Genomic DNA, 24,827 nt, shown 5'->3' with positions numbered 1-24,827 from the left:
TGCTCCCAGGTTGTGGCTTGTCTTCTCATTCTCTTGATGTGGTCCTTTGCAGAGAAGTTTTTAACTTTAAGGAAAGCCAGTTTATCAGTTCTTCCTTTCACAGATTGTGCTTTTAGTTGTTGTACCTAAGAAGGCATTCCACACCCATGGTCATGTAGGTTTACTTCTTATTTCCTAGTAATTTTATAGTTTTGCATTTTTCATTTGAGTCTGTGATTCATTTTTGGGTGGTTTTGTGAAGCTATAAGGTCTGTATCTACTTACATATTTTTGTAGAGTTGTGTTCATTTGTCCTGGAAGCATATCTTTGCTCCATTGTCTTACCTTTGTTCCTTTGACAAAAATAAGTTGACTGTTTATATGAGGGGCTATTTCTGGGCTCTCTGTTTCTGTTTTCCATTAATATATTTGTCTGATATTTTTGTCAGTACCTCACTGGGAACCGCTTCCCCGGTGGCTCAGAGGTTAAAGTGTCTGCCTGCAATGCGGGAGACCTGGGTTCGATCCTTGAGTTGGGAAGATCCCCTGGAGAAGGAAATGGCAACCCACTCCAGTATTCTTGCCTTGAGAATCCCATGGATGGAGGAGCCTGGTGGGCTACAGTCCACGGATTGCAAAGAATTGGACATGACTGAGCGACTTCACCTTCACTGAGAACCAGTGGGAAAACTTAGAGTTTCTCCCTTTTAAGTGTGATGTTTGCTGTAGGTATTTTGGAGGTGGTCTTTTATCAAGTTGAGAAAGTTGGCTTCTGTTCCACCTTTCGTGTTGGAGTTTTTAAAATGACTTTTATGCATGAGGTGAAATAACCATGTTGTTTTTCTCTTTTAGTCTGCTTGTGTGATGGATTACATTGGTTGTCAAATCAGTCTTGCATACCTGAAATAAAGCCTGCTTGGTTGTGGTATATAATTCTCTCCATACATTTTTGGAATTCAGTATGCTAATATATTGTTGAGGATTTTTGAATTTGTGATCATGGGAGATACTGATCTCTAGTTTGCTTGTAATGTCTTTGGTTTTAGCGTTAGGTTAATGGTTGCCTCATCAAATGCAGTAGGAAGTCTTCCTGCTTCTATCATGTGAAAGAGATAGAATTGGTATGCTTCTATGGAATTGGTATGATTTCCTCCTTAGATGTTTGTAGAATTCACCAGTGAATCCATCTGGGTCTCATGTTTTCTGTTTTCCAAGGTTATTTATTGATTCAGTTTCTTGAATGATCTATTCACATAATTTACTCTTGTGTGAGTGTTGGCAAACTGTGTCTTCTCAAGGAATTGGTCGATTTCGTCTGGGTTATCAAAAATTTGGGATCGTAGAGTTGTTTTATTCCTTTAATATGCTTTTAGCTTGCATGGAATCTGGAGTGATGACCCTTCTTCTGTTTCTATGTTTTCTGTATTTTAAACTGTAACATCCACAGGATGTTGAGAATTCTCATCAGGAAGGTTCTGATAAATCATCAGAGAAGAGAGAGAGTATTTTAGGACTCCAAAAAAACCCCGCAGGAGGACGGAGCTTTTCATACCCTTCTTTACATTTGTAAGTTTCCTTGTATGAGACCCTGATACTGAGATTGACATCGCCATGCTAGCACTGTTGGCATTACCTGGGACACGTAAGAATGCAGTCTCAGGCCCGACTTCTGATCGACAGAATGAGAATTGACATTTTAACAGGACCACTACATGAGTCTTAGCTCCTTTAAAGTTGGAGAAGCTCTGAGCAAAGGAACATATAAGATTCCTTTTTAACATGATTAAGACAAACAAAAAAAATCTCCATCCCATATTTAAGGACGATATTTATCATTATTAAAAACTTCCTTTAAGCTAGAAGTGTATGATGGTTTTCTTTCGAGCTTTATTGTTGTCTGTGGAAATGCATAGTGTGATAATGCACTCAGGACATACAGTGGCAGAGAATGGTCTCCTCAGTGTGACCCTGTGGTCTCATTCTTGTCACTAACGGTATCTGTGTGCATGTCACATTTGGCAGTCTTAAAATTTTCAAAATACATGCAAATGATTCTGATGGTCTATCAGTATAGTTGGGATATGACTCAAGGTTTTTCTCTGACATAATCTCTGTTGTTAATACTTGTAATTATTTTTTCAGCTCCACAGAGGAAACATATTTTAAGCTGTGTAACATTTCATTCATTGAGCCAGCATTTGAGTGCCTGCTATACATCTGGTCAGGAGGCAACAGTTAGAACTGGACATGGAGCGACAGACTGATTCCAAATAGGAAAAGGAGTACATCAAGGCTGTATAATGTCACCCTGCTTATTTAACTTATATGCAGAGTACATCATGAGAAACGCTGGACTGGAAGAAGCACAAGCTGGAATCAAGATTGCTGGAAGAAATATCAGTAACCTCAGATACGCAGATGACACCATCCTTATGGCAGAAAGTGAAGAGGAACTAAAAAGCCTCTTGATGAAAGTGAAAGTGGAGAGTGAAAAAGTTGGCTTAAAGCTCAACATTCAGAAAATGAAGATCATGGCATCTAGTCCCATCACTTCATGGCAAATAGATGGGGAAACAGTGGAAACAGTGTCACACTTTATATTTTGGGGCTCCAAAATCACTGCAGATGGTGATTGCAGCCATTAAATTAAAAGATGCTTACTCTGGAAGCAAAGTTATGACCAACCTAGATAGCATATTCAAAAGCAGAGACATTACTTTGCCAACAAAGGTCCGTCTAGTCAAGGCTATGGTTTTTCCAGTGGTCATGTATGGATGTGAGAGTTGGACTGTGAAGAAAGCTGAGTGCCGATGAATTGATGCTTTTGAACTGTGGTGTTGGAGAAGACTCTTGAGAGTCCCTTGGACTGCAAGGAGATCCAACCATTCCATTCTAAAGGAGATCAGTCCTGAATATTCATTGGAAGGACTGATGCTAAAGCTGAAACTCCAGTACTTTGGCCACCTCATGCGAAGAGTTGACTCATTGGAAAAGACTCTGATGCTGGGAGGGATTGTAGGCAGGAAGAGAAGGGGACAACAGAGGCTGAGATGGCTGGATGGCATCACCAACTAAATGCACATGAGTTTGGGTAAACTCCAGGAGTTGGTGTGATAAACATCTTAGGGGAAATTCTGGGTATTAAGTGGCTCACTTAGAAAGGACTTGAGAATTACAAGGCTTCTGAAAAGAACATTTAAACTGGGAAATCTACTTAAATTGTTTCACATCCTTTAAAATTACTTTGTAATTAATGCTATGAGATAGATGTAATCTATTATATGTTGAATAAAAATTTATGAGTGGAATTACAGAATCAAAGATCTGAGTCTCTGCAGTTTCTATTAATAGGATGTGTCACCAAATGTCTTTTTTAGAGAGACTGTATGATTATGTGTCCAATAGCAGATGATCAGAGTGTCCCTTACAGCATGCCCATGCTGGCAGGGCATGCTCTGTAATTCCTGATGGAAATACTCCTAGATTATTGCTGCCCCTGCTCTGCCCCCATCTTGTGTGATTTTTGCTCTATTTTTGTTAGTACTGATTGAAACCTAAGGTGGAGAAATTGTTCCAGACTTGAAAATGAGCAAAAGAGATTACCTGGTGTCTTTTCAGTGGAATGCTGGGCTTGTCTTCATGGACTTTCCAGTTACTGTATTTGGGGTGTATAATTTTTACTCATTTTCTTTTGTCTAGGCAACTCTGTAGGTGTGGAAGTTGACAGCGTTGTGCAAATGACTCTTATCCATCATAATGCAAAACGTTTTTATCCAGTAGAGTTGCAGTTGATTTAAACTCTGAAAAAGAGATCACGACAAAAGCTGTTGCCCTGTAGCAGAGATTTCTAAATTTTCTTTCTGTTTGTAGCACTCTTAGTATATCAGTAATTTTCTCATGATGCCACCAGGCCTAAAGCAATACTTGACGGTTGTTTTTATTAATCAGTTAAGTCCAAAGAACTAAGCAATAAACTAACCAAAGGACTAACACAAATCGCTATTTGTGTTAGTTAACTGAGCCATCCTTAGCACCTTGGTGCTCATTTCTTGAATCCTTCCTACAGTGGAGTCACCATTTTTGCATCTGTTAGCAAATTCTTTTCAGTAATCCTGTTCAGTTCAGTTCAGTCCAGTCACTCAGCCGTGTCCGACTCTGCGACCCCGCAGCACGCCAGGCCTCCCTGTCTGTCACCAACTCCGAGAGTTTACCCAAACTCATGTCCATCGAGTCAGTGATGCCATCCAGCCATCTCATCCTCTGTTGTCTCCTTCTCCTCCTGCCCCCAACCCCTCCCAGCATCAGAGTCTTTCCAGTGAGTCAACTCTTCGCATGAGGTGGCCAAAGTATTGGAGTTCAGCTTCAGCATTACTCCTTCCAAAGAACACCCAGGACTGATCTCCTTTAGAATGGACTGGTTGGATCTCCTTGCAGTCCAAGGGACTCTCAAGAGTCTTCTCCAACACCACAGTTCAAAAGCATCAATTCTTCAGCACTCAGCTTTCTTCACAGTCCAACTCTCACATCCATACATGACCACTGGAAAAACCATAGCCTTGACTAGACGGACCTTTGCTGGCAAAGTAATGTCTCTGTTTTTGAATATGCTGTCTAGGTTGGTCATAACTTTCCTTCCAAGAAGTAAGCGTCTTTTAATTTCATGGCTGCAGTCACCATCTGCAGTGATTTTGGAGCCCCCCAAAATAAAGTGTGACACTGTTTCCACTGTTTCCCCATCTGTTTCCCATGAAGTGATGGGACCAGATGCCATGATCTTAGTTTTCTCAATGTTGAGTTTTAAGCCAACTTTTTCACTCTCTACTTTCACTTTCATCAAGAGGCTTTTTAGTTCCTCTTCACTTTCTGCCATAAGGGTGGTGTCATCTGCATATCTGAGGTTATTGATATTTCTCCTGGCAATCTTGATTCCAGCTTGTGCTTCTTCCAGTCCAGCATGTCTCATGATGTACTCTGCATATAAGTTAAATAAGCAGGGTGACAGTATACAGCCTTGATGTACTCCTTTTCCTATTTGGAACCAGTTTGTTGTTCCATGTCCAGTTCTAACTGTTGCTTTCTGACCTGCATATAAGTTTCTCAAGAGGCAGGTCAGGTTACCTACCTATACTCCAATTTGAACTGTTATCCTAGTTAATTAGTGAGTCAAGTAATATCTTTGGTATTTGTTCATTTTATATTTGCATGGAAGTCTTATTTTTAAATTTATGGAAAATTGCACTTTAGCACTAATTAAATTCTTTTTATTGTTAATTTAAAAGGTGGGTAATTAGATAGTTTTAAATTTCTTTGAAATCTGTTTCCTGATCTATAAATGATCTATTATAGGCTGTGAGCATTACAAGTTAAAAAAAAGCATCTGGAAACCCTCCTGGGGCCTTGCAGGAGAAGGGGCAAAGCGGCTGAGACACACATGCCCCAGACTCCACGGTGCGCAGTGCAGTTGTTACCTGGTGTTTCGGGGGACAAACATACAAGCAGACACCCAGAAAATCACACATTCCCTGGGCTGTCATCCCCCTGAGAGGTGCTTACCTGGACTGAAGTGTGTCTTGAAAATGACTCCCAAGAGAAAAATTCCATCCCCTGATGTTCTATATCTTTGCTGGAACCTCTAGATCAGCCATCCCCAACCTTTTTGGCACCAGAGACCAGTTTCACAGAAGACAGTTTTTCCATGGACAAAGAGAGGGGGAATGGTTTCGGGATGATTCAAGTGCATTACATTTACTGTGCACTTTATTTCTGCTGTTGCTATGTCAGCTGCACCTCGCATCGTCGGGCATTGGATCCCAGAGTTGGGGACCGCCAGCTCTCGGTGACTGTCACAGTACGAAGTACTGGTTGATGGAAGTGGGAGCCCTGGATTTTTGGCCTCTCAGCTGAGCCTGTTCTTTGATGGACTCTGACCTGCTGAGCTAGTTCCTTTAAAAGATCCAGAAGTTCGAGCAGAGAGGAAGGTGAAGGAACCTCCAGGGCCATTTGGGTTTCTGTTTGTATATTTCCCCAACTTATTTTCTAAAAAGATGAAAGGGGTATAGCAGTCAGTAACTTTACATTTATACAGCAGTTGTATAATTTTATGCACTTTAATTTATGTATCGGTGGTCTCCATGTGCTAAATGTTACCTTTTAATTAAAGAAATGACTTTTTTGCTGAACCAGTGTCTAAATCAATTGTGAAAAATGTTTTGCCCCCAAGTTTAAAATTTTTTTAATTCATAAATTTTATAAAACTTCAGTTTTAATTCTGAGATTTGCCAGTAGGATAGGATGCATTTGGGATTGGTGAGGTACCCAAGGAATGGTAGGTAAGAGAAGCTGATATTTTTGTGATAGACTTGAAAGGCTAGGAACATTGACATATAAGTATCAGGAATGGGGTAGGCCTGGGGAAAAATGAGATAATGATGGGGGTTTATGGGTGTCTAGTGCCAATCACTTTTGTAATTTTCAAAGCCAGGTGAGTTTTGAAAGTTTTGAAGCCTGGTGGAAACTTTAGTACAGTTTTCGTTCAACACTGCACAATAGTTTTCCTCTAAATTTCTGCTGTCTCTTTCTTGATTGAAATTACTGTTGTCATAGGAACATTTGGTCTTTCAAAGTTCTCTATTGCCTGTTATCAACTCATCTTCCTGAATTCGTGTTGCCTGTTTTCGGTGGACCTGTCATTATGTGCCTGCAGTAATTCCTGTTGATTAAAAAGAAAAAAAAATCTCCTGTGAAAGGAACCCAGGTGTGTGCTGGTTTGTGCTGATGTCATTCACAGAAACAAATGGTTCAGCTGAAGTGTGTATTGGTCTGTGATATTAGAAAACTGAAGGATTATGCATGCTGTAGTATGTATACCTGAAATCGATCGTAAATTCACCCTTTCTAATAGTGTTAGGCGATGAGTTATTGTTTCCACTTGCCAGGTAAGAACAATGCTTGAGATAAAGTCTGACATTACACTTTTGCCCTTCAACTGTTTTTTGAAGTGCAAATGGCTTATGTTTAGTCAATCTTCTAGTTATGAAATCGAATCATTTTTATGGCCTCTTTAAGAGCTGGAGTTGCTGATGGCAGCTATTGACAGACACAGAAGAACTACTCAGTTGAGACGAGAACACTTGAACAGTGGTTGAGTTCTGCGAGGAATTTTCTGCTCACTTGTACTACACAGTTTGAGCCACGTGTGAGCTGCATAAAATATACTTACTCCTTTTTATCTCTTTGTGTCTGTGTGATAGCAACTTGTGTTTGCATTATGAGCATAAAGATGATGGTGATGATTTTGAATATTTGCTGAGAGCTTGCTGTATGCGAGGAGCTATTCCTAGAGTTTTATAAGTATTAGGTTGTTGATTCTCACAACCCACTCTGAGGAGGGAGGATACTCCCATTTTAGGGATTAGAATACTGAGGCATGAAGACCTTGACTATCTTGCCCAAGGTCTCATGTCTAGTAAGTGGCAGAGTCAAGGTTTAGACCTAGGCAGTGTGTCTGCAGAGCCTGAGGTGTAAGCATTCTGCAGTGCTGATTTTGTATGTGTACATGCAGAATGCCTGATATAGTTTTATTTCTCTCCTTCGGAAGCCTTCCCAAACTCTGTATCTCTTCTCTGTGGGACCACTTGATTTTAAAATTTAAATCTCTCTCTCTCTTTTTTCTTGGTTGCATTGCACGGCGTGTGGGATCTTCCCCAACCAGGGATCAAACCAGCGCCTCCTACACTGGAAGCGCAGAGTCATAACCCCTGGGCCGCCAGGGAAATCCTTTGCAGGACCACTTTAGTCCTGCTCCATCCTGGTCAATGAGACCACGGCCACCTTTCTTTGGGAAACAGTATATCAGTTCAAAATGCATTTGGTTTTAAGTAATAGAGAAACCCATCTCACAGCAGGTTAAACAGTTAGGGGTCTGCTTTTCTTGAGTGTTGAGTGGTCTGGAGGCAGGTGGCTGAGGGCTGGTGGAGCTGCTCAGCTCTGTTGATAGGGACACAGCTGTGTTCTTTGTGCCTGTCCGTCCTTACTGTGTTGGCTGTGGACGTCGTGGTTTCATTCCAAGCAGAAAGAAGAGGATAGGATGCTGAGATTTAAAAAAGGGGACAGGCAGCCTCATTCATCCTTTTATACGAGAAAAGAAAAGGTTTTTTCCCAGAAGATTCACATAATTGACTTTTTGTTTCATGTTACTTTGTCCCAAATTTGGTCACATGGCCGTTTCTGGAGACCAGTCACATGGAGTCATGCTATCATGACAGGTTTGGCTTAGGACTGGGGTAGAGACATACTGCCATCTAGGTACACTGAAGTTCTGTTGTCAGAGGGGAAACAGGTTGGATAGGGTAGATACTTGGGGTGGGGGTGCAGTTGACAAAGCTGCCCACAGAGGTGGCTTCCTGGAGCTCCAGCGCGATCCTCAGGACTTGCTGTCACTGTAATCGTGGGGTCAGGATCTGAGTGCTCTTGTCTTGGCAAGAATTTCCAGGATACACTTGTCATTTTTTACCTCAGATGACGTGGCTCACTTATGCTTTTCTCGAAGGAAGGCCTTTTCTAATAGTCCCAGGAGTCTAGCTTCTTTGGATCTGGAGATTTACCTCTGTTTTGCTTTCTCCCCATTCCAACGTATGTCAAATGGAGAGTCCTTCTGAGTTCCAGTCTAGTGACTGAGGTCTTGTGACTGCTTGAATGGCTTTTCTGGCACTGTCTTTCATCTTCAGCTAAAATCTTATCTGAGATTTAAAAAATTGCCCTGCCTCAGCTGCTTGTCAGGATATTTTGCTTAATTGAGCCTTCCTAATGCAATAGTTTTGTTCATCATGTCTCTAATCATTGACTAGACACTATTTTTAGGATAATTACAGTGTATGATTATGTGACAAGCATATAAAATGCTAGGAGTATGCTAGTAATGCTTTGCTAATAATGGATCCATAATTGATCAGCGAATGCTCAGGTAAACTGAGATCAAAGGGGTTGAGAAATCCTTGAGTTTTGTTTTGTTTTGTTTTGTTTTTTCCCCCTGAGGAGCCTAGATCCTGAATTATATAAATGGTTAGTGTTACTAGTTTTAGCAAATAAAAAAGATTTAGCAAACAACATACGGAACACGGTTACACTAAAAGTAATTTTTCCTGTGATGTGGATGTCCAGACATTTACATTAAGAAGTATTTGGCAACTCTACAGTGTGCTGACTTAGCAAGGCAGTGATACCTGTCGTAAATACCTAGAATGCAGTTGGAGTGGGCCAGGACATAATTTTAGTGTTGTCATCATATTTATAGTATTTGTGGGGGTTCTTTTGGATATTTCTGAGTTTGCTATTTATATCTAAGAGGAAGGATTGTCTAGTTCTGAAGTTTGGGAAAGGCAAGGGACTTGAGATCAAACAAGCAGGTCGAGGTTGAGGAGGCAAGATCACTTACTGAGTGGTGCTGTGATTGGTTGGTATACTTGTATGAGTTGCTGGAGGGCAAGACAGGACTGCTTATTTATTTTTGTATCTCTGGTACTGTGTTCTGTTATGTGTATTTGGAGAATGAGGTAGACTGATTAAGTTGACTTGCTAGGATGCTCAGCTCCAAATCTCTGCCTTGCATGTACCATGATTCCTTTTCCTGTCCTTGTGTTGGTGTCAGAACCCTAAAGAACAGGCCCCAAATCACACCCTGCTTCTGCTTGACTTCCTCTACTTCCTGTCTTGCTCCCTGTCTTACCACGAGTCTGCTCTGATGTAATCTCTCATGAGATTTCAACTTCCTCTTGTTATCCGCCACCCCTGTCCCCAGATTTGGAGGAATTCCTTCTCTTGAAAGGGCAGTTATATTGCTACAGAGAAAAGTCTTACATGCTTACTCTATTTCAGTCAGCGTTGTGAGGTGCTTATAGTAAGAACATTCTGTGTAAGCTCAGTGTGCTGTGTTTCTGTGTCTTCCTTGTCTTAAGCAGAATATCTTCAGATCAGTCGCTGAGTCGTGTCCGACTCTTTGCGACCCCATGAATCGCAGCACGCCAGGACTCTCTGTCCATCACCAACTCCCGGAGTTCACTCAGACTCACGTCCATCAGGTCAGTGATGCCATCCAGCCATCTCATCCTCTGTCATCCCCTTCTCCTCCTACCTCCAATCCCTCCCAGCATCAGAGTCTTTTTCAATGAGTCAACTCTTCGCATGAGGTGGCCAAAGTACTGGAGTTTCAGATTCAGCATCCGTCCTTCCAAAGAAATCCCAGGGCTGATCTCCTACAGAATGGACTGGTTGGATCTCCTTGCAGTCCAAGGGACTCTCAAGAGTCTTCTCCAATACCACAGTTCAAAAGCATCAATTCTTTGGCGCTCAGCTTTCTTCACAGTCCAACTCTCACATCCATACATGACCACTGGAAAAACCATAGCCTTGACTAGACGGACCTTAGTCGACAAAGTAATGTCTCTGCTTTTGAACATACTATCTAGGTTGGTTATAACTTTCCTTCCAAGTAGTAAGCGTCTTTTAATTTCATGGCTGCAGTCACCATCTGCAGTGATTTTGGAGCCCCAAAATATTAAGTCTGACACTGTTTCCACTGTTTCCCCATCTATTTCCCATGAAGTGATGGGACTAGATGCCATGATCTTCGTTTTCTGAATGTTGAGCTTTAAGTCAACTTTTTCACTCTCCTCTTTCACTTTCATCAAGAGGCTTTTTAGTTCCTCTTCACTTTCTGCCATAAGGGTGGTGTCATCTGCATATCTGAGGTTATTGATATTTCTCCTGGCAATCTTGATTCCAGCTTGTGCTTCTTCCAGTCCAGCGTTTCTCATGATGTACTCTGCATATAAGTTAAATAAGCATCTTACACACGTTTAAATCTTGTATGGATAGCTTGCCTCCCTCCTCCACTGCTGGTACATTAATCATCAATTTAGTGTCCTGAGACAATAATGATGTATTTTTTCTACACAATTCTGTGATTGGGCTGGATTAGGGAATTGCAGTTCTGTTCCAGTAGCTTCCCTGTTGTGGCTGGAATGTTCAAGATGGCTTCTTTACTTACATGTGTGGTGTCTTTTCTGGAACAGACTTGGCTGGGTGTCTGTTTCCACATGGTGTCTCCATCGTGGTACCCCGACCTCTTTGCCAAGTGCTCTAAGAAAGTGCATACTGGCAAAGCAAGCCCCACTGTGGAGGTGCTTAACTCATTGCTTGCTTCGTGCTTGTTAGTATTGCTTTGGTCAAAGCAATTTCTTAACCAAGCTGAGAGTTAGCTATGCATGGTATTGAATACCACCTGTGGTTTATTGAAAACCACCAGTGTTAACAGGTTTACAGGTTTATCTATACATTGTATATAATCTCATGCTATCAGTCTTTACCGGATTCATTTTATTCCATTTTGTTTTGTTTCGGATTTTGCTAGTAAGTATCCTTTCAATAGCAAGCATATTTTTAAACTTTTAATTTTTACTAGATTGACCCCAAAAGTTGTAAAATATAATACAGAGTTCCCAATACCTTCTATCCAGTTTCCACAAATGCTAACATATTACATGAACCATAAGCTAAAATTTGATATTGGTACAGTAAAATACTATTTATTAAACCACAGACTTTATTTGATTGCTATCCATTTTTCAACTGAAATGAATAGATTTTCTGTTTCAGAATCTAATCCCGGATCTCACGTTGTATTTACTTATGTCTCCTCCATCTCTCTAAGGCTTTCATGGCCCGGGTACTTCTGAAGAATAGTCACCAGTTATTTTGTAGACTGCCCTTTGATTTGCACTTGTCCAATTTTTCTCATGACTAGGTTTAGATAATGCATTTTGGCAAGTATGCTGTATAAATGATATAACCCTTCTCAAGGCCTCATATGAAGGGTATGTAATGTGAATATGTCTTATTCCTGGTGCCGATAGCCTCGTTTACACTTGGTTAAGGTGGCTTATCCTCAGTTTTTATGTAGGGTCACTGTCCTCTCCTTTGGAGTTACTCACATCTTGTTTCCGCTCACGCTTTGGCTGTCTGTGATTGTGTGCATTGGTGCAGTTTTGTCTGCAGCAGTTATTACTGTGTTTGATGGTGAATTTCTGTTTCCCCCTTCCCTTTTGCATTGTGACTAGAATTCTTTTGTAAGGAAGAGCTGTTCATTCTCTATTTCTTTAGTTATTTATATCAGTAAGAGCTCCTGGGGCTTCCCTGGTAGCTCAGCTGGTGAAGAATCCGCCTGCATTGGAGGAGACCTGGGTTGGGAAGATCCCTTGGAGAAGGGAACGGCTCCACACTCCAGTATTCTGGCCTGGAGAATTCCATGGACTATATAGTCCATGGGGTCACAAAGAATTGGACACGACTGAGCGATGGCAAGAGTGAATGTTGACATTATAGGAATCAGTGAACTAAAATGGACTGGAATGGGTGAATTTAACTCAGATGTCCATTATATCTACTGCTGCGGTCAGGAATCCCTCAGAAGAAATGGAGTAGCCATCATGGTCAACAGAAGAGTCCGAAATGCAGTACTTGGATGCAGTCTCAAAAACGACAGAATGATCTCTGTTCGTCTTCAAGGCAAACCATTCAATATCACAGTTATCCAAGTCTGTGCCCCAACCAGTAATGCTGAAGAAGCTGAAGGTGAATGGTTCTATGAAGACCTACAAGACCTTTTAGAACTAACACCCAAAAAAGATGTCCTTTTCATTATAGGGGACTGGAATGCAAAAGTAGGAAGTGAAGAAACACCTGGAGTAACAGGCAAATTTGACCTTGGAATGTGGAATGAAGCAGGGCAAAGACTAATAGAGTTTTGCCAAGAGACTGCACTGGTCATAGCAAACACCCTCTTCCAACAACACAAGAGAAGACTCTACACATGGACATCACCAGATGGTCAACACCAAAATCAGATTGATTATATTCTTTGCAGCCAAAGATGGAGAAGCTCTATACAGTCAACAAAAACAAGACCAGGAGCTGACCATGGCTCAGATCATGAACTCCTTATTACCAAATTCAGTCTCAAATTGAAGAAAGTAGGGAAAACCGCCAGACCATTCAGGTATGACCTCAACCAGATCCCTTATGATTATACAGTGGAAGTGAGAAATAGATTTAAGGGCCTAGATCTGATAGATAGAATGCCTGATGAACTATGGAATGGGGTTCGTGACATTGTAGAGGAGACAGGGATCAAGACCATCCCCATGGAAAAGAAATGCAAAAAAGCAAAATGGCTGTCTGGGGAGGCCTTGCAAATAGCTGTGAAAAGAAGACAGGCAAAAAGCCAAGGAGAAAAGCCAAGATATAAGCATCTGATTGCAGAGTTCCAAAGAATAGCAAGAAGAGATAAGAAAGCCTTCCTCAGCGATCAATCAAAGAAATAGAGGAAAAGAACAGAATGGGAAAGACTAGAGATCTCTTCAAGAAAATTAGAGATACCAAGGGAACATTTCATGCAAAGATGGGCTTGATAAAGGACAGAAATGGTCTGGACCTAACAGAAGCAGAAGATATTAAGAAGAGGCGGCAAGAATACACAAAAGAACTGTACAAAAAAGATCTTCACGACCAAGATAATCATGATGGTGTGATCACTCATCTAGAGCCAGACATCCTGGAATGTGAAGTCAAGTGGGCCTTAGAAAGCATCACTATGAACAAAGCTAGTGGAGGTGATGGAATTCCAGTTGAGCTGTTTCAAATCCTGAAAGATGATGCTGTGAAAGTGCTGCACTCAGTGTGCCAGCAAATTTGGAAAACTCAGCAGTGGCCACAGGACTGGAAAAGGTCCGTTTTCATTCCAATTCCAAAGAAAGGCAATGCCAAAGAATGCTCAAACTACTGCACAATTGCACGCATCTCACATGCTAGTAAAGTAATGCTCAAAATTCTCCAAGCCAGGCTTCAGCAATATGTGAACCATGAACTCCCTGATGTTCAAGCTGGTTTTAGAAAAGGCAGAGGAACCAGAGATCAAATTGCCAACATCTGCTGTATCATGGAAAAAGCAAGAGAGTTCCAGAAAAACATCTATCTCTGCTTTATTGACTATGCCAAAGCCTTTGACTGTGTGGGTCACAATAAACTGTGGAAAATTCTGAAAGAGATGGGAATACCAGACCACCTAACCTGCCCTCTTGAGAAATCTGTATGGGCGTCAGGAAGCAACAGTTAGAACTGGACATGGAATAGTAAACTGGTTCCAAATAGGAAAAGGAGTACATCAAGGCTGTATATTGTCACCCTGCTTCTTTAACTTCTATGCAGAGTACATCATGAGAAACGCTGGACTGGAAGAAACACAGCTGGAATCAAGAATACCGGGAGAAATATCAATAACCTCAGATATGCAGATGACACCACCCTTATAGCAGAAAGTGAAGAGAAACTAAAAAGCCTCTTGATGAAAGTGAAAGAGGAGAGTGAAAAGGTTGGCTTAAAGCTCAACATTCAGAAAACGAAGATCATGGCATCTGGTCCCATCACTTCATGGGAAATAGATGGGAAACAGTAGAAACAGTGTCAGACTTCATGTTTTTGGGCTCCAAAATCACTGCAGATGGTGACTGCAGCCGTGAAATTAAAAGACGCTTACTCCTTGGAAGAAAAGTTATGACCAACCTAGATAGCATATTCAAAAGCAGAGACATTACTGTGCCAGCTAAGGTCCGTCTAGTCAAGGCTATGGTTTTTCCAGCGGTCATGTATGGATGTGAGAGTTGGACTGTGAAGAAAGCAGAGCGCTGATGAATTGATGCTTTTGAACTGTGGTGTTGGAGAAGACTCTTGAGAGTCCCTTGAACTGCAAGGAGATCGATCAGTCCTGGATTTCTTTGGAAGGAATGATGCTAAAGCTGAAGCTCCAGTACCTTGGCCACCTCATGCGACGAGTTGAGTCATTGGAAAAGACTCTGATGCTGGGAGGGATTGTGGGCAGGAGAAGGGGACGACAGAGGATAAGATGGCTGGATGGCATCACGGACTCAATAGATGTGAGTCTGAGTGAACTCCGGGAGTTGGTGATGGACAGGGAGGCCTGGCGTGCTGCAATTCATGGGGTCCAAAGAGTTGGACAGGACTGAGCGACTGAACTGAACTGAAATGAGCGACTTTAACTTTCAAGACCTCATGGGTATTTTATTTTATGGGTTATTATCCAACACAATTGTTTGTTTCCCGAATTGTTCTATCTTTGACCAAGGAGAGAACTCAGATTAGTTTCTGGGCCCATTTGACATATTTATCTTTTTGGAGCATTTTTCATTTCTGGCATTTCAAGTGCTCTAGGCTCATCTTGTGTTTTCCCTGCTCCAGCCCTGGAATCTGCCGCTTAAGGGGCTTTGGTTCCTTTCCCTGGAGAATGGCGTTTAGAAGCCAAGTTCTCAGGGCTGCCTGTGCTCACTGCTGCTTTGCTCTCAGGTACTTCAAGGGTCTCTCAGTAGATGGAGCCAGGAAAGTGTGTTTTCTAACTCTTGCAAACACACAGAGCTACATTTATTTCTTTTAATATCTATCTGTGTATATATTAAAGTGCCATGAATTTACAGTGATGTCTGTCTCAGATTCTCACCCGGTATCACATGGTTCCTTCTAGCCTTCTTGCATTCCTTACTTGTAATTTCTCTGACAGCCCGAAAGCTGGTTCTCATTATCTACAATATGTTTATTTATTCATTCAAACCTAGTATACATACATATAAAGCACTTTGAGAACTGCTATCCTATAACCCCGTGAGAAGCAAATTTGCTAGCGTACTGAATTTGTGTTTAGTTCTTGTTGTATTAAGCCTTACTGTATGCAGTCAGAATATTGTTTTCCAAAGTTACGTTTAATCTTCTATTATTTGACACATTACATAGTTGAGTTAAAGTTGTATCTAAAGTAGAATAAATGGAAGAAAAATAGGGAGTAAATCTAGGAATTAAGGCTATTTTTAAAGGAAACTATGTTTCTTTGTGTTTCTTAGGATTTTTGACTTTTTGATTTTTGTGTCAGTTGCTCAGAGGTATTTTATAGATAATTTTGATTCAATTTGATGTTTGCCAGAGAGGTGAATGCAGTATTTGAATTTCTTTATTTGTATATTTTACTGATATATTATCAAAGCTTAATATGTAAGAATTTAAAAGCTTCCCTTTGGATATGCATGAATAGTACACATAAGAATGGCGCATTATATATTTTCAGCCTCATCCCTGTTACCAATTGTTTTAATATAATTGGGTAAACTACTTTTTCTTACTTTAAAGATCATTTACCAGAATGCTGTAGTATTTTTGCAGAAGTGAATGCAGTGTGATATACTAAAGCTCTCTTATAGTGGCCAAATTATTGTCCTGTAGTTATTTTTCTATAAAATGCTGAGTTTGAGAAAGATTGGTAACTATTGTCTGTTGGTTATATATGGATAGCAAAATTAAAAAAGGAAATGAAGGCTAAGAGAGAAATGAAGGCTGAGTCTAAAATATTTATCTTTAATGGAACATCTAAATTTGAATACTACACAGTAGTGACTGAAATGCTGAACGAACTAAGATTATGATTGAATAGGGTAAATTGGAAATTATTTTATAAAGTTAAGGTTAGGATAGGAGTTTGGACTAAATAAAACATTTGAACTGGAAAGCCATTGTAAAAAGAGATGGTGATTGCATATTTAGGAGAGTTTTAAAAATAATGGTATATTTGCTCTGAGTCACATTTATGTGTCCCAACTCAGAAAAATGTCTATGTACACAGTCAACTTATAGAAGTAACTTGATTTTAGCATCTGGTAAATGCCACATAAATAGCCAGCTCATTGAACAAATCCAGTATATGTTACAGTTTATAATATACTAGGTAAATGCACTATTAGAGAAAACATGCTGTTACAGTTTAATGAATATATAAATCTATTCATTACTATGTGTTAGTACTCTGTGTACCCCAAATAATCAGGTTTTAAAGTGTACCTTGGGAAGATTTGCTCGGCAACAAAATTCAGTGGTTCCTGTATGGATAAACTGCTGGTTTGAGTTCATTAAAGTGTCCGTTAAAGAGTTGACTTAAAATACAGAATGTAAAATGGCATCTCAGAAAAGCTATACAAATCATTTCTTTGGCTTAATAATGTGGTTCAAAATTAAAACTGTGTTCCACCTTCATCTTATAAGTTATAGTAAGTAGTAGTAGTAAAACAAAATGATTTATTCTGTTTAATTTTAAATTGAAGTGTAGTGGATTTCCAATATTGTGTTAGTTTCTGGTGTACAGCACAGTCATTGTGGTATACACATATACTGTTTCATGTTCTTTTCCATCATGGTTTATTACAGGATATTGAATATAGTTGCCCGTGCTATACGACAGGACCTTGTTATTTTACATATGATAGTCTGTATCTCGGGTTGCTGAGGGTCGGACACGACTGAGCGACTTCACTTTCACTTTTCACTTTCATGCAATGGAGAAGGAAATGGCAACCCACTCCAGTGTTCTTGCCTGGAGAATCCCAGGGACAGAGGAGCCTAGTGGGCTGCAGTCTATGGGGTTGTAAAGAGTCGGATATGACTAAGGGATCAAATATAATCTGATCCTTTGTAACATGTTTTGGATTCTGCATATAAGTCATATCATATGATGTTTGTCTTTGTCTTAATTCACATAGTGTGATTATCTCTAGTCCCATCCCTGTTGCTGTAAATGGCATTATTCCATTCTTTTTTATGGCTGAGTAAATATCCTTTATACACACACACACACACACACATTTATTTATATGCACCGCGTCGTCTTTATCCATTCATCTGTCAGTGGACATTTAGGTTGGTCCCTGTCTTTACTGTTGTAAATAGTGCTGCTGTGAACATTGGGATGCATATGTCTTTTAGAATTAGTTTTTTCCATATATATGCCCATATGAGATTGCTGGATCATATGGCAAATCTATATTTATTTTTTTGTAAAGAACCTCCATACTGTTTTCCATGTGGCTGTACCAATTTATCTTTCTTCAGCAGTGTAGGAGGGTTCCCTTTTCTGTATATCTTCTCCTGTATTTGTTGTTTGTAGACTTTTCGATTTTGGCCATTCTGACTGGTGTAAGGTGATAACTCATTGTAGTTTTGATTTGCATTTTTCTAATAATTAGTGAAGTTGAGCATCTTTTCATAAGCCTATTGGTTGGTTATGTCTTCTTTGGAGAAATGTCTATTTAGTTCTGCCCATTTTTGATTGAGTCCTTTTTGTTGAGTTGTATCAGTTGTTTGTGTATTTTAGAAATTAAACCCTTGTCAGTTGAATTGTTTGCAAATGTTTTCTCCTAGTCTGTAGGTTGTGTTTTTATTTATGGTTTCCTTTGCTGTGTAAAAGCTTATAAGTTTGAGTAGATCCCATTTGTTTACAAAAATGATTTATTATAGATTGTTCTGTCTCTTTCTCCTTCCTCTTTTTGCCCTCTGAGCCTTTTTTGGTTGTTTTGTTTTTTTTTTTTTGAACTTTAACCTTCTTTTTCCATTAAAGCTGCCTTTCAGGCTGCTCTTGATCTTCAAAGGAGTTTGGGAGAGAAATGAAAGGAAATAAAGGAGTCCACAAAAGAGATTTTTGAAGTAGAGTGAAGATAAATACATAAGTTCTCAAAATCACTTGTGCTATCATTTACCTTTGTCTAAACAACCATTTGCTCTACTCGAGTCTTGCCTCATCACAGAGCCTTTTATGAATAGACAGGTTTCTTTTTATATAAAATTCTGTTAATAAATTACTTATTCTAACATGTTCACTCTATTTTTTGATAGAACTAGGCAGTATTTGAAAACATAGAAGCCCAATCCAAGGCTAATTACTGCAAAACCAACGGTAGTTGTATGTTAAATGGTTTTCTCTGCTGTAGAATTACATAAAAGTGAGGGCTATGGGTCCCAGGCATTTTGTAAGTTATTGGATGTAGTTATTGTGAATTTTAAAATCAGTTTTTGACCTTTGTGCATAGTTGAGAATAAGATATTTGGCTTGGTTTAATGTAAATAAAAGTCAGTGGTGAATGATCCTAGGAGAACATCAAATTCAAGTTGGTAAGAGAAATATTTTGCTGATTGTCTCTAATTAACAAGAACTTTACATCTATATAGACAGCTGTACCCAGAGTATATTTTTTGTTTGTAGTTTTCAGTTCAGAATATATTTTCCTAAGGAAATGAAAATACAGTGTTGGTTAAGGTCTTAGACTAGCCCATAAAAGCCCATTTGATGCATAGTGAAGCAGAATTATAATACTGGTAATCAGATACTGTTCTAGCTTCTGAAATTCTGGCAAGAAGCACCAAAAGTGGCAGTGGATGGAACAACCTCCAGCTGGGAAATAACAGCACTGAAAGTTGTGGCTGGTGCATATGTGGGCTCTGAATCCTCCTGATGAGTCGATATTGCCCGTGTTGTGTTCCAACTCAGTTTTCTTCTTCGAGTCTCTCTCTCTCTCTTTTTGCATTAAAGCTCTACGTGCCCAATAAATCATAGGCTGCATTATAATATTTTAGTCTTTTCCTTTCACATAGTCATTGTGTGTGAGCAATTGTAACTTTGAATTGTGAAAGCTAATTATAACGTGAGACTGAAATCTGAGTGTTCTTGGAGAAGTTTGGAATATATTGACAGGTTTTTCTTTGAAAATTACTTTAATTTCTTTTATCTTTGTTCAGTATCTTAACTTAAGCTTTTAAGATAAGAACTAATTTTCCGAAGAGCTGTTCTCTCTCATAATGTCAGAATCCCACATGTAGTGATCGCAGGCTAAATTTTCACTGAGGGTTGAAAAGTAATTCTCCATTTTTAATGGCAACACTGTCAAACTAGTGGTAGAATGATGCAAATAACCCTTGTGGGCCGTAACTATTAGTATCCTACACATGTAATTTCAAGTGTATTCAGTCTTTATGCAAGCTTGAAATCTAGGCAGTTGATCTGATACTTTGTACATGCCAGCATTTTAAAGCTTATTATATTTTTGTTGAAAGTTCCCATGTAAAGTTTCTAAGGGACAACTGAATGAGCTGAGTTAGTCCAAAATTAAAGGTTTCATGGTTTTCTGTCTTTGGCAGCTTTCTGCTCTCCAAAGGAATGGTGACATTGCATTTCTTCTAAACCTGTAATCTTCAAATTCACTTATCCTTCTTTCCCTAAACTTTCCTCTGTTTAAGGCTAACTTAATAAAGCTGTGATTAACCCTTGAGAGTACAAGATTTCTTTGCTCTAAAGAGAAATAACCTTGAGATGCAAATGCTGTATAAACTTTGGTTAGTTTAACAGTGGTCAGATGGCTACAGTTCTAGTCTAGTAATTCTGAACAGTAATTTTTGGGTAGGCTCTGGAGGGTATAGCATTAGTTTCAGATTGAAATGGTCCTCTAAATTTAGATTTGGCCTTTTCTTTAGATCTTGACCTGCACATTTTTAATCTTCGTAGGAGGAGTACTTCTCTGGTGCGCTCCACTGCTGCAATTCTCCTGACTCTTTCTGAGATGTTCAGGCATTGTTTTCATGGCCTCTTTGTGAGAGAGATTGTGTTGTGCTGCATCTGGGTGGTTGGATTAGGTGGTGTTACTTTTCACCCCAGGAGCCTGTGGTCCTGGCCTGCTCGTTCAGATTGCACTGCGTTGTCTGTGGGCACAAGCAGCTGGGTGGGGGTTCTGGAGAGCTTGACTGTCGCTGATGAAGAAATCAGATTTCTTCTGATGAGCAGGCCATGGGATTGAGACATACAGTAAGGTATATTGTAAAGAATGGCTGTGAACTAAGGAATTCAGACTTGAATTCAATTAGGCTTCTGCTCTAATAGCGGCCAGTAGCTAACATGTTGCAGAAAGCATTTTTACTGAAAAACGGTAGTTGGCTTTCTATTTCATGTAAATACAGATGAAGAAGACTGTCTGGATATTTATGACTGAGCCGGTAAAGCCTCAAAGAACAGTAAGAAAATATGAAAAGTGACAACAACTTTGAAATAAAATACTAAAAATGCCGTAGCAGTCTGAAATCGAATGCAAAGATATGTCATTAAAGGAAAAGGCTTAAAAGAAGTCGCATATGGGGCAGGAGTTTTCAGTAACTTCAGGGTTCAAAATAAAGTCGTTTTTATAAAGTAAAACTTGATGATAATCTACAGGCAAGAATAAGTGCATTTCCTTTTGTTCCTCCAGGGTGCATATAGAGGAATGAGTATCATTTGCTATGAAAATATTTTTGTTTGGACCTCCAGTGATATTTACATATTTGTGTGGAATCCATTTTATTATAAATTTAGTTGTACACTTTACTAAGGCACAGAGAGATGAAACAAATTACAGGAGGGTAAATTGTTTAATAGAATGTCGTAACAACAAGAGTAAAAGCTTACCATTTTTCTTATATAGTCAGAGTTATCATTGCTATAAAATTTCACTTTAAAAAGAACCTTGCATAAATGTAATTGGTTGTCTATTAACAAACAAATCCAGAAGCATGAACTCACTCCAGTTGTTGAGGAAATAGAATCTATGTGATTGGTTATCCATTTCTTGAATTTTATGGTAATAAATTGTGATTACTGACACTTGGCATATATAAACATGTACAATTTGGGGATTGGTTTGGAAATATTTCCTTTATATTCAGTTGAAATTAATAAAAAATTGAAATATTATTCTTGAAAAGTGAACTTTTAAAGTTTTTCTCCCTAAAATTTTATTAGCAATAATTGAGATTTTATGTTACATGAAGTTATGTTAAAATTTGCATAATGCTGATTGGTACAGGTTGGAGGTAAAAATGTAAATTGAATTTTGCAATTGAAAATGAGCAGAATACATGACCCCAAAATAGGATATTTTGGCATGCAGATAATTTTGAGCTGAAGGCAATCAAGACCCAGAAGACTCAAGAAAAAAACTCTACCTCTCCCTAACTACCTGAAAGAATTTAGATGGGAATTCTGGCTCAAGAGAACTGTTACTCGAAATAACTGTATCTGAATGACCTAACTGTGTAGCATAGCAAACATCTAAATACCAAACATCTATTCTTACTGTCCTGTGAATTGCCCACCTTCCCTTGAAGCCCCAGGTCCCTAGCCCATTCCTTGGCTCAGAATGGCATGTTAAAGCCTCAGCTTCCCTATTTGCCCTTAGATCGCATACTCTTATGGGATCTCATGCATATGTAATTAAATTTGTTTTCCCCTGGTTAGTGTGTCTTGCTGTCAGTTTAATTACTAGACCACCAAAATAATCTCTAAGGGTGTAGGAAAACTTTTTCCTCCCTAACACAATCAGAAAGATTGGTACAGCTATATGTTCTTTTCTCCTTTTACTTAGATACGTTAGTTGCTTAGTTATGTCTGACTCTTGTGACCCCATGTAGCGCACCTGGACTGTAGCGCACCAGGCTCTTCTATCCATGGGATTTTCCAGGCAAGAATACTGGAGTGGGTAGCCATTCCCTTCTCCAGGGGCTCTTCCCAACCCAGAGACTGATCCTAGGTCTTCCACATTGCAGGCAGATTCTTTACTGTCTGAGCCACCAGTATATTTAAGAAAATTTGCAATTAAGGGAGAATACAAAGCTGGTGGAGGTGATGGAATTCCAGTTGAGCTATTTCAAATCCTAAAAGATGATGCAGTTAAAGTGCTGCACTAAATGAGCCAGCCGATTTGGAAAACTCAAGCAGTGGCCACAGGACTGGAAAAGGTCAGTTTTCATTCCAATCCCAAAGAAAGGCAATGCCAAAGAATGCTCAAATTACCGCACAATTGCACTCATCTCACATGCTAGCAAAGCAATGCTCAAAATTCTCCAAGCCAGGCTTCAACAGTATGTGAACTGAGAACTCCCAGATTGTCAAGCTGGATTTAGAAAAGGCAGAGGAACCAGAGATCAAATTGCCAACATCTGTTGGATCATCAAAAAGCAAGGGAATTCCAGAAAGACATCTATTTCTGCTTTATTGACTACACCAAACCTTTGACTGTGTGGATCACAGCAAACTGTGGAAAATTTTTAAAGAGATGGGAATACCAGATCACCCTATCTGCCTCCTGAGAAATCTGTATGCAGGTCAAGAAGCAAAAGTTCAAACTGGACATGGAACAGACTGGTTACAAATCAGGAAAGGAGTACATCAAGGCTGTATATTGTCACTCTGCTTATTTAACTTATATGCAGATTACAGTGCAGTCCTGAACATTCATTACAAGGACTGATGCTGAAGCCAAAGCGCCAATACTTTGGCCACAGACTCATTGGCAAAGACCCTGGTGGGGAAAGATTGAGGGCAGGCAGGGAAGGGGATGACAGAGGATGAGATGGTTGGATGGCATTACTGACTTGATGGACATGAGTTTGAGCAAGCTCTCAGGGTTGGTGATGGACACGGAGGCCTGATGTGCTGCAGTCCATGGGGTCACAAATAGTCGTACATGACTGAGCAGCTAACTGAACATTTTTGAAGCTCTGTATTGTTTAGTATTTTTATAATAAATGTGAAATTAATACATTCATCCCTTCATATCTGTGAAGAAACAGTTACAGGACTTACAATGGATACCAAAATCAGTTTATCCTCAAGTCCCTTATATAAAATGGTGTAGTATTTGCATATAACCTATGCACCTCCTTCCATATACTTTAAATCATCTCTAGATTTCTTGCAATACCTAAATACAATGTGAACTTTACATAAATAGTTGAAATTCAATAATCTTTTGTAAAGAGTTGCTGGTACATGGCAAATTAAAATTTTGCTTTTGGAACTTTCTGGAATTTTTTTCCCTAATAGTTTTGGTTTGCAATTAATTGAATCCACAAATGCAAAACCTACAGATGTGGAGAGCCAACTGTAGTCTAGCCAGGCATATTTTAAAGAGGGAGGGAATTTGTGGATACTGTATGTCTAAAGTTAACTGCAAGAAAGTAATTTGGTACCATTGTTGGAAAATACAAGGTGATGAAATTAGGGCTGTATAGTTGCAGGTAGCTTTAGTTTTGACAGCAGAAAATTAGCTATTTGGAAAAGCATCATGAAATATAATTGAGAGCAGCCTTCTAATTTAAAGGGAAGAACAAACTGCTCCTATTTTAAAGTGTATCAATTATTCTAGGTACCCATTACCGATCTGTTCAACCTAGTAATGTTTACTCAAAATTAGATCAAGTTTGCCTATCTTTTAAAGACCTTACCTTTCTTTTAAGTGTTCTTTAATTAATTTTTGAACTTGCCTCGACTTACTATTAAATTATTGATGAATAATAACCAGAAAAATATCTAGCCTGATCAGACTGTGGATACCTCCATCCGGACAGCATTCAGTGAAGGTCAGAATCCTTGGAGACTTTTTAATATTTCTATACTAGCTGATATATTTACCAGAATATTAAAAATTATTTACTTTTTCTGAAGGTACTTAGTGAAGATGTTGATGCTCAGGGAATCTTAGTGTAGCTTTAAAAGAAAATGTTAATGATTTTTTTTTCTTTTTTAGTGATACTGTGTGTGGTTAGTTGCTCAGTCGTTCCAACTCTTTGTGACCCCATCCGCTGTAACCTGCCAGGCTCCTCTGTCCATGGGGATTTTCCAGGCAAGAACACTAGAGTGATGTGGTACTGGAATGTTGGTAAAATTCTGTATACTTATTTCTGCTTCTTTCCCTGCTCCATACAGTGTTCAGTTAAAACAAGTACTTCAAAACAAAAACAAAAACAAAAAAACCTCTTTAATTTGTTCTAGGTACTGTGTAAATCTTAAGGGTAACATTAATGAGTAGTCATCTAGGTCCTTCTGATTCAGGAGAGAGAAGTAGAGTGACAAATTAGCACAAGGATTGCTGTAAGAGTTTGGTACTGGAGTA

The 24,827-nt window shown here is 39.3% G+C and overlaps 1 protein-coding gene across 7 annotated transcripts in view; it reads left to right on the top strand.

The window, feature by feature from the left end:
* TPK1 (thiamin pyrophosphokinase 1) overlaps nucleotides 1–24,827 on the top strand; it is a 392,694-nt gene that overhangs the window by 22,973 nt on the left and 344,894 nt on the right. For 2 of the 7 annotated variants that reach the window (XM_060415185.1, XM_060415184.1), the window contains exon 3: nucleotides 2,122–21,626. The exons of the other annotated variants lie outside the window; for them this stretch is intronic. In XM_060415185.1, coding sequence (XP_060271168.1) covers nucleotides 12,330–13,355 — 1,026 coding nt within the window. In that variant the 5' untranslated portion in view covers nucleotides 2,122–12,329 and the 3' untranslated portion in view covers nucleotides 13,356–21,626. Of the gene's footprint in view, nucleotides 1–2,121; nucleotides 21,627–24,827 lie in introns of those variants that run through there. 7 annotated transcript variants of the gene reach the window in all.

The sequence above is a fragment of the Ovis aries genome, chromosome 4 (assembly GCF_016772045.2).
Source record: "Ovis aries strain OAR_USU_Benz2616 breed Rambouillet chromosome 4, ARS-UI_Ramb_v3.0, whole genome shotgun sequence".
In the NCBI taxonomy this organism is placed as follows: Eukaryota; Metazoa; Chordata; class Mammalia; order Artiodactyla; family Bovidae; genus Ovis; species Ovis aries.
This window is presented reverse-complemented; position numbering and strand designations above follow the sequence as displayed.